Source organism: Bombina bombina, chromosome 4 (assembly GCF_027579735.1).
Source record: "Bombina bombina isolate aBomBom1 chromosome 4, aBomBom1.pri, whole genome shotgun sequence".
Taxonomy (NCBI): domain Eukaryota; kingdom Metazoa; phylum Chordata; class Amphibia; order Anura; family Bombinatoridae; genus Bombina; species Bombina bombina.
The window spans coordinates 1035218827-1035229763 of record NC_069502.1 but is presented as its reverse complement, the minus strand read 5'-3'; the positions used below and the strand labels follow the sequence as shown (position 1 = coordinate 1035229763).

General features: G+C 34.1%; 1 protein-coding gene across 1 annotated transcript in view; it reads right to left on the bottom strand.

The window, feature by feature from the left end:
- Positions 1–1386: 1386 nt before the first annotated feature.
- Positions 1387–10937, bottom strand: part of JAG1 (jagged canonical Notch ligand 1) — a 55972-nt gene continuing 46421 nt past the window's right edge. The window contains exons 21-26 of the mRNA XM_053712148.1: positions 10377–10490; positions 10164–10273; positions 8489–8728; positions 6957–7088; positions 6316–6466; positions 1387–2359 (exon numbers count right to left, since the gene is read on the bottom strand). Coding sequence (XP_053568123.1) covers positions 1902–2359; positions 6316–6466; positions 6957–7088; positions 8489–8728; positions 10164–10273; positions 10377–10490 — 1205 coding nt within the window. The 3' untranslated portion in view covers positions 1387–1901. The remainder of the gene's footprint in view (positions 2360–6315; positions 6467–6956; positions 7089–8488; positions 8729–10163; positions 10274–10376; positions 10491–10937) is intronic.

Genomic DNA, 10937 nt, shown 5'->3' with positions numbered 1-10937 from the left:
TTGAATTAGTTAGCCTGCAACTTATAGGGCCATTTACAATCCCTTAGACATTTTATGGAGGATTTAATTTCAAGATTAAAAAAAGGTCCCTTTAAGTCATGTTGCTCAATATCATAAGTTATTTACCAATACAGTCTATTACCAACATCAAACTTGTTTTTCCACAATCCAATTGCACATCACAACATAAAAATAAAATAATAATAAAAACCCAATGTCATTTTTCATACAAAAAAATTTAATAAATATTCTTTTTTGAAAAATTTATTGCCTTTAACAACACATCAAAGATGCATTTAAGGTTCATAACACTAATATCACAATACAGGGTATCTTCAGGATCTCAATGGCTAACCATTGAGATTACTATTTTAAGCTTTGTTGTATACTTAAACTAGTAATTGCACTACCATTGTAGAGGTCTGCAGTGCATTGCTCTACAATGCTCTGCACTTCTAAGTACTGCAGTTGTTAATTTACTCATTGTTAAGGCAGGCAGTGTGTTGTATGAAAGAAAAAAAACAAAAAAAAGTTAAAAAAAAACAAACTTAAAAAACAACAAAACAAAAAAAAAAAAAAAAACAGTGATCACTGGACATTCTACCGTTCAAGTATTCAACAACTAGCTTATAAGAATACTCCATAGTATCAGATTACAAAAACAAAAATCTTATCTACAAGTGGTTCTTTAGTACATTTTCATGGTGGAAAAAAATAATCAGAATTTACAAAACAAGATTGCTGTGCTTTCAACGTCAAAAGCTAAACTGGATTTTTTTAAATTGTCTCTACATGCAATCCTTTACATTTCTTGTACATGAAGTTAAAAGTTCAGTTTGTTCCCTTGACCTGCCATATGGCAGAATATCTGCCAGTCGCTCTTTATTATTTTTTTTTTTGTGGTTTTCATTTTTTTATTTTTATATCAAAGCCAAAAAGCAGCAAAGTTTGTTGTTCTAATGTCTAAATCTGAAAATGGTTCATTCTTAACTTACAAAAGAGTCTTATATTATACAAGGTGTTTGACATTGTACAAAAACAGCATCAAGGCGTGGAAGCCCGTCCTATAGTTAAAAAATAAAACTATTTGAGAACACCTTAATTTTGGCATATACGTAATACGCAACATGAAAAGTTCAAAAAAGAAAGAAGCCACAAAAAAAAAAAAAAGCGCTTACAAAAGCTATCAAAAACCGTCAACTCTAAACACGTACATATAAATAAAAAGGAATGATAATTAAGGCTCTTGATTATTAAGTTAATAAATCAAATATACACAGTGATTAATAAAAAAAATATTTACAAGTCTATACAAAACTTCTAACTTACATTTCTTCATTTTTACCAGCAACAGCTGACAGTCCCTCCCACCCACCCACCCTGCAAACACAAAAATACAATAAAAAAAATAAATAATAAACTTAATTTTGATAGTTGCTGTGGTTTTAAGCTGCAAAGGCACTTTCAAATACATAACTAGTTGGTTTATTACAATAAAAACTATAAAAAAATTAAAAAAAATTAATAAATATAAATAAAAAAATGCAGTTCTTTCGGTTATGGTGGCGTCTGTCAAAGGATGAAGAGAAAGTAAGAGCTACTAAGTGATCAGGGCTATGAAATTTCATATGAAACATTCCCTTGATGTTTCTGCTGCACACAAATTTATATCAGGAGTCAGGACACTTGACTAGTTTTGCATAGATGTGAAATGCAGCACACGTTATTTCTAGCCAACCACAGCAACTATCATTGCCAGTGTAAGCCAGCTTGTCAAAACTTAAATTAACATAGGGATTCTAAGTAAATAACAGCCTTAGACTCAAATATTACACAACAGTTTAAGAACTAGAATTTCAGAGCCCTTTAAAGCAGCCACTAGCTCTGCGTGACAGCACCTGCTATACAATGTATTCCATTCGGTTTAAACTTTGTGCTGTTTCTAAGTCTCTGTTGTCTTGTTTATTTGTCCAGTTTGGTTGTTTTGCGGGAGTGCTATTGGGTGGCTTTTCATCTCTGTCTACCAGAGTATAAACGGGTTGCTTTACAAATCTGGTTTTCTGCTGGTGCTTATCCATATCGTCTTCTTCAACTTCAGAATTATGTGTCCTGATTTTTGCAATTTTGGAATTTTTGTTTTCGTAGTCTTTAATAGGAACGCCATTTGCTCCATGTTTTTCAATAGGATTTTTTATCTGGTTCAGCTGCTCCCTAACATTGTTGGTGGTGTTGTCTTCCGATGCCGTGTGACTGTGGTTACTGTGCTTTCTGCGCTTACAAATACACCAATAAAAAACGGTTACCAGGCAACAAATCCAAGCCAGGGTGAGAACGGAGCTCAATAATGGCACCAGAAAATCTATAAAAAGATAGAACAATTAGTACTGGATTTCAGAAAACAACAACAATGTGCATATTATACACTTGTGTGTCTTGTGCACTGTGGGGCAATTTATGGTTCCACATTTTATTTTTGTGTTACGGTGTACAAGGTCACCATTAAATGTTACATAAAGTACCAACAACATCAGAAAGTCAATGAAAGTGTTAAGTAAAAGGTTTATGCATTTCTCAGTACTGCATCAGAGTTGAATATGCTACACATACAATTTTACTTAAATAAAAACTTCACTGAGTATTTCAAAATCAGTGTTTTTTTTTAAAAAAAAATGTCCATATCCCTTTAAATACAAAATGAAGTCTAAATAATTACAAAACTAAGAAAAATGGTGGAGAATAAATGAGAGGCATAACCCCTCTGTGCTGAAAGTTCCTCTTCATCTTAACCCTTAACGACCGCAGCGTACCCTGTACTTTGCTGGTCTTGCCGCATGTCCGCACCCTCCCTCCCAATGGCTTTCTAAAATAACCACGCTATGAAAAAGAGCAACCCTTATAGAAAGGGTATGTCGTTGCTGGTCATTAAGGGTTTAAATTAAATTAAAGACAGCCAAAACCCCCAAATTGTTCTTTCAGGATTCAGACAGAGAAAATTGTTTTAGAATAAACTATTATCAAATTTGCTTTATTATCTTATTACCCTTTGATGAAGAATCAGCAAAGAACTACTGGGAGCTAGCAGAACACATGAGCCAACCACCAGTCACCATCTAGCTCCCAGTAGTGTGTTATTGCTCTGAGTATACCTAGGTATGCTTTTCAACAAAGGATACCAAATGAACAAAGCAAATTACATAAGAGACTGCAATTAGAAATAAATGGGAAAGGTGTTTCAATCTAAATTATGAATGTTACATTTTTACTTCACTGTCCCTTTAATGGATAAAATTGTAGTATCCTCTTCCCCAAGTATTTGCTTTCTTTAATCTGGTTTATATATCTGTACCTTTTCACTATGAATCAGTGTTATTGGGTATCCCTATTCATATACCAAGAATATGATAGCTCTTTGCAAATAAAATGTTGTTAATATGATTGATAATAATAATAATAATAATAATAATAATAGACAATATTTAGTCAGAGCCCTAAAAAAAACATAATTTATGTAAGATTTTACCTTAATTTCTTTCATATTGGCAAGAGTCCATGAACTAGTGACGTATGGGATATACATTCCTACCAGGAGGGGCAAAGTTTCCCAAACCTCAAAATGCCTATAAATACACCCCCCCCCCCACCACACCCACAATTTAGTTTAACGAATAGCCAAGAAGTGGGGTGATAAGAAAGGAGCGAAAGCATCAAACAAGGAATTGGAATAATTGTGCCTTATACAAAAAAATCATAACCACCTTAAAAAAGGGTGGGTCTCGTGGACTCTTGCAAATATGAAAGAAATTAATTTATCAGGTAAATTCTTACATAAATTATGTTTTCTTTCATGTAATTGGCAAGAGTCCATGAGCTAGTGACGTATGGGATAGCAAATACCCAAGATGTGGAACTCCACGCAAGAGTCACTAGAGAGGGAGAGATAAAAATAAAGACAGCCAATTCCGCAGAAAAATTAATCCACAACCCAAATCAAAAGTTTTAATCTTTATAATGAAAAAAACTGAAATTATAAGCAGAAGAATCAAACTGAAACAGCTGCCTGAAGTACTTTTCTACCAAAAACTGCTTCTGAAGAAGAAAAAACATCAAAATGGTAGAATTTTGTAAAAGTATGCAAAGAAGACCAAGTTGCTGCTTTGCAAATCTGATCAACAGAAGCTTCATTCTTAAAGGCCCACAAAGTAGAAACTGACCTAGTAGAATGAGCCGTAATCCTCTGAGGCGGGGATTTACCCGACTCCAAATAAGCATGATGAATCAAAAGCTTCAACCAAGATGCCAAAGAAATGGCAGAAGCCTTCTGACCTTTCCTAGAACCAGAAAAGAAACAGACTAGAAGTCTTTCTGAAATCTTTAGTAGCTTTGACATAATATTTCAAAGCTCTTACCACATCAAAAGAATGTAAAGATCTCTCCAGAGAATTCTTAGGATTAGGACACAATGAAGGGACAACAATTTCTCTGCTAATGTTGTTGGAATTCAGAACTTTAAGTAAAAATTTAAATGAAGTCTGCAAAACCGCCTTATCCTGATGAAAAAAAATCAGAAAAGGAGACTCACAAGAAAGAGCAGATAATTCAGAAACTCTTCTAGCAGAAGAGATGGCCAAAAGGAACAATACTTTCCAAGAAAGTAATTTAATGTCCAGAGAATGCATAGGCTCAAACGGAGGAGCCTGTAAAACCTTCAAAACCAAATTAAGACTCCAAGGAGGAGAGATTGATTTAATGACAGGCTTGATACGAACCAAAGCCTTTACAAAACAATGAATATCAGGAAGATTAGCAATTTTTCTGTGAAACAAAACAGAAAGAGCAGAGATTTGTCCTTTCAAGGAACTTGCAGACAAACCCTTATCCAAACCATCCTGAAGAAACTGTAAAATTCTAGGAATTCTAAATGAATGCCAAGAGAATTTATGAGAACACCATGAAATGTAAGTCTTCCAAACTCGGTAATAAATCTTTCTAGACACAGATTTACGAGCTTGCAACATAGTATTAATCACTAAGTCAGAGAAACCTCTATGACTAAGCACTAAGCGTTCAATCTCCATACCTTCAAACTTAATGATTTGAGATCCTGATGGAAAAATGGGCCTTGAGATAGAAGGTCTGGCCTTAACGGAAGTGGCCAAGGTTGGCAACTAGACATCCGAACAAGATCCGCATACCAAAACCTGTGTGGCCATGCTGGAGCCACCAGCAATACAAACAAACGCTCCATTATGATCTTTGAAATCACTCTTGGAAGAAGAACTAGAGTCAATTTGAAAATTTCAGGTAAGAATTTTTTATTTTTTTTTATTATTATTTTTTTTATTATGCATTTCCCAAAATGAAACCGACAGTCTGCAAAAAGGAAATATACTGATAAACCTGAATCATGGCAAATATAAGTACAAAACATATATTTAGAACTTTACATATAAAAGTGCCAAACCATAGCTGTGTCTTAAATAAAAGAAAACATACTCACCAAAAGACACTCATCTACATAAAGTAGATAGCCAAACCAGTACTGAAACGAGAATCAGTAGAGGTAATGGTATATAAGAGTATATCGTCGATCTGAAAAGGGGAGGTAGGAAATTAATCTCTACGACCGATAACAGAGAATCTATGAAATAGATCCCCGTTAGGATGACCATTGTATTCAATAGGTAATACTCCCTTCACATCCCTCTGTCATTCACTGCACTCTGAGAGGAACCGGGCTTCAGCATGCTGAGAAGCGCATATCAACTTATAAATCTAGCACAAACTTACTTCACCACCTCCATAGGAGGCAAAGTTTGTAAAACTGAATTGTGGGTGTGGTGGGGGGTGTATTTATAGGCATTTTGAGGTTTGGGAAACTTTGCCCCTCCTGGTAGGAATGTATATCACATACGTCACTAGCTCATGGACTCTTGCCAATTACATGAAAGATATCAGACATCTAAAAAATAAACAATTTGTTAGACAATGTAATTTTATCACTATTGACCCTGCAAATGTAGTTAAACACATAGTACTACTCAGAAGCTGCAGAGCATGCTGGTGTTGAGCGGAAACTGAAGCCGACTCAATCAGCAGCGCTAGTTGAGTGGCAGGGTCAATAGTGATAAAACAACATGTTTTAATGAATGAGTGCATGTCATTTGTTCATGATAATGGCCCTTTTAAGTTTAGTACGTAACCATCAATTGTACAATATGTTGTAGACGCGCAATCACATTGATAGACGTTTGACTTAACTCTTATTATTTATATGGTGCAGCAATTAAATAGATATATGTAAAAATTTGCACTCACCAGTCCTATTTTTCGTAGGTCGTCTTTGCACTCTGACTTCTGCCACCGATGCAATGAAAGTGTTGTTTGCATCTCGCTTGCTAACCAGATCAATGATTCGGTCTGTAATGTCCTTAACAGGGTTTCTACCATCTCTGCTCTCATCAGCAGACTGAAATGAAAATATACCACAAGAATCTTAAAATACAGAACACACTATAATCTAATAATTCCCTTTATCCCATGGTTCTGTGATCTTCACATACTTCTGTATCTGCAAAAATCCATTCAGAGCTAAACCTACTCTAAATGCTGCAACGATTCTCGATTTATTAGCCGAGTCATTTTAAATTATTTATTATATAATAACTACTGCATACTTCTGAAGCTCTTCTTCCAAGCAAGTGTGTTGTTATTATGACAAGCTAATGCTTTACTCTTGGTGATAAGTGTCAAATTATTTTATGATTGTTTACACGTAGATTTCATTTTGGAATTCAGAGGACTTGGCAATTTTCACAAGGGAACTAAAACTTAATCCGTTAGAGCCCTTAATCTATTCAACATTTTACAGGCTAGGTTCCCTTCATATAATCTTTTTACAGGAAAAAATACACCTATATATAGATACATAAATTTGTATAGACATAAATTTGACTTACTATAGCAACATGGATTTCATTGTCTGCAAACGGGGATAGTTCGCAGGTAATGTAGATGGAATATTCAGCTGAAACATTCTTCAGAATGTTAAGATTCCTCAGTTTGTTGCAAATACTTTCTGTCGTCAGGCCCTGAAAATACAAACACAATAAATTAGAATTCTAAAATGAATCACTTGGCGTTACAAATTAAGCAAACAAACCCTTTTTATATGGGTCACTACATAAAATATTCTTAAAAATAAATACAATTAGGTTAAATATAGCAAAGAGAATATTAACATACAATAGGTAAACATTTTTTATAACATTATTGTTAAATCATGTTACTTTACAGTAAAATAAATGCTTATTATCATTTGAAGATTTTAAACAAAATAGAAAAATAAAAATAAAAACTAAGAGGTTCAGTAAAAAATAAAATATTTATTAAACTAGAAATGAGCATGTACGTTATATAATGAAGGATCAATACTAATTAACTGAAAGAAAATGACCATATCAATATTGATAAATATCACCAAACACTGGAAGCTAAAAAAAAACACAAACACACACAAAGAAGTATTCTCTCTCTGGCATAGTTTATGTTTATACAACTACAATGCTTGATACTGCCTTCTTCAAGCTTACTAGATGTACTATGCGGTTAGGGCTTGATAAATATTTTGAAAGCCAGGGGGTCATGACTTTAAATAAAAAAAAAAATATATATAAATTTAAAAAGGGATATGAAACCCAACATTTTTTTTTCGTGATTCAGATGGAGAATGCAATTTTTAACATTGCAGTTTACTTCCAATATCTAATTTGCTTAATCCTTTAGCTATCCTTTGTTGAAGAAATAATGCACATGGGTAAGCCAATCACACAAGGCATCTATTTGCAGCCACCAAATCAGCAGGCACTGAGCCTATTTAGATATGCTTTTCAACAAAGGATATTAAGAGAATGGAGCAAATTGGATAATATAAGTAAATTGGAAAGTAATTTAAAATTGCATGCTCTTCCTAAATTATAACAGATTTTTTGGGGGGGTTTAATGTCCCCTTTAAATATAATGATACAACCGAAACCCTGTTTGGCTCTTAAACAAATGTATAGCTGGCTCTTAAATTTTCTGACTGGATCCTCAATTTCATGTTAATTTGCCAAAGCCCTTTTTAGGGTGCAGAATGTGCCTTTGTGCATGTTCATTTTCAATCGAATGTGCACATTTTATTTCCGATTCAGATTATTTTAAAACAAAACTGCCATGATGCCATCCATGCATGCAGGCGTTTTGTGATAGGGTATCTAGATTTCAGATTATTGTATATGAAACTTAATAACAAATCCTTTAACATTAATTACAGTTAATTATTAATTTAGAAACAAACCTCACTATAATTGAGTTTTAGTCTCATTTAAAAATGTGTCTGATGACCGACAATTTTGTATCCTAAAAATTCTGCATTTGCGTTGATCTAAATATCAAAAAAATAAACCATCTAACTGAATAGTATGTACTTAAAAGTGCATTTTCTACTTACTGGTGACATCATCTCTTTTTTGAAGGTAAATGTGATGTTCGCACAGCTGCTGTCTTGATAGCTGGAGTTGGCGTTACATTTGGTTTTCACCGGCGGCTGATTTGAGGGCCAGCATTCACCGGCTCCAATGCACGGAGGGACAAAGCAGTGGTTATCCTTAATAGGCACACAAGACTGGCCAGCAGGACACTCACTGGTACTCTTACTGTGTAAGTCACAACGCTGAGGGCCACACCACACCTAAAAACACCACAACCAAAGATTTAACTAAACAGTTTGACAGTCAATCGCTTTATAAAATGTTTAAAGCAAGAAAGAGACATGTACAAGAGTTATTAACTTTGCTATACCCAACTTTTACATGTGATGCTATACAGGACTTGTACAAAATTACAGTTTTACAAGAACTTCTCATTGCAAGCGATTTCAATAATACAGATATTCTTAAATAAAAGGGTTAACATAGTGTTTGAAGGGAACTCAATGTGATGCATTAGCATTTCTGCATCACTTCAAATGACCTTATGAAGACTGAAGTAGAAGTAATCATTTAAAAAGAGCATTTTTGGTTAAAGGGACAGTCAAGTCCAAAAAAACCTTTCATAATTTAAATAAGGAATGTAATTTTAAATAAAATTTCCTATTTACTTTTATCACCAATTTTGCTTTGTTCTCTTGGTATTCTTAGTTGAAAGCTAATTCTAGGAGGTTCATATGCTAATTTATTAGACCGTGAAGACTGCCTCTAATCTGAATGCATTTTGACCACTAGAGGGCATTAGTTCATGTGTTTCATATAGATAACATTGAGCTCATGCACGTAAAGTTACCCTGGAGTGAGCACAGATTGGCTAAAAAGCAAGTCTGTCAAAATAACTGAAATAAGGGGGCAGTCTGCAGAGGCTTAGATGCAAGATAATCGCAGAGGTAAAAAGTGTATTAATATAACTGTTTGTTATGCAAAACTGGGGAATGGGTAATAAAGGGATTATTTTTCTTTTAAAAGAACAAAAATTCTGGTGTTGACTGTCCCTTTAATATACAGTTTAAATGGAACATATGTTGGTCTAGATGGGTGCAGTCTTAAAGGGACATGAAACCCAAAAATGTTCTTTCATGATTCAGATAGAGAATACAATTTTAAAGAACTTTCCAATTTAATTTGCTTCCATCTCTTGTTATCCTTTGCTGAAAGATTTATCTAGGCAAGTTCAGGAGCAGCAGAGAAATTAGGTTCTAGCTGCTGATTGGTGGCTGCGCATATAACGATTGTCATTGACTCACCCATGTGTTCAGTTAGAAACCAGTAGTGCATTACTGCTCCTTCAACAATGAAAGAAAAATGTATGGGTTTCATGTCCCTTTAAGGCTTCAAGTACATTAAAAAAAAATAAAAAAAAATAAAAAAAAAAAACCCTGTGGGTGCTACAGCTAATCAGACGCAGTAATACGTGAGCCATTACTGCTCAAGGCAATAAGCATTTGAAAGCACGCCACCAGTAACAATCATGGCTGGGACACCGATTGGTGGTAACAGGTTAATTTAATTAAAATATGCATGAATGAAATGTGCATCTGAAATGGTTCCCAGAACTGCATTGATGTATTGAAGTTAACAAACAACTTGACTATCCCTTTAACTGACAACAAGAGCGATTGTTTTGTCATCCCTTACCTTTGAACAAGTGACTTTTCCATTTACACACAGACAGACATTGCAGTCATCATCCCACTTAGATCCGTCTGGCATCACATGGCCATTAGTTATACAAGGCCTTCCTGAAACTACACAAACAAAAAGCTTTATAGTATCAGTCTCTATAATAAAACAATTCTGAGGAAAGGAAAGGGAAAAAGGGAAAGGGAAAAAAGGAAAGAGCAATGCTACCTTCTTGACATTTTGGACCACTGCGTCCAGGTGGGCAGATGCAGCGGTAATCATTAATTTCATCCACACATGTAGCTCCAAGAGCACAAGGAGAAGACTGGCACTCATTGATATCTTAAAGACAAAACACAACCTTTTAGTTTCTTATACAACTAAAGATAAATTGTGAGCTCATGAAAAGCGGTTTTTATGAGAGGAAAAAAAACGTGTAACAACCATAAAAAAAAAAAATTGGTACAAAATAAACCAACCATATTAAAAGAGACATCAGAAACATTTATATTAAAAAAAAAAAATCCCACAAAAAAAAATAATCAGTGATTGATAGAGCAACTCCTACAGCTTTACAGGACAGAAATATCCATTAAAAAAAAATATATGTTGATGTCTAAGTTACCTTTATAAAACTCAAATCAGAAAAATTAAAAGAACACTGTAAACTTCATTATTGGTTAGTGAAATGAAGCCCAAAAATAGATGTGGTCTGCTGCAAGTCAGCTATTTTTGTGCTGAATTTGTGAAAAAGTACAAACTAATTATTTTTCTCAACTAAATCTTACA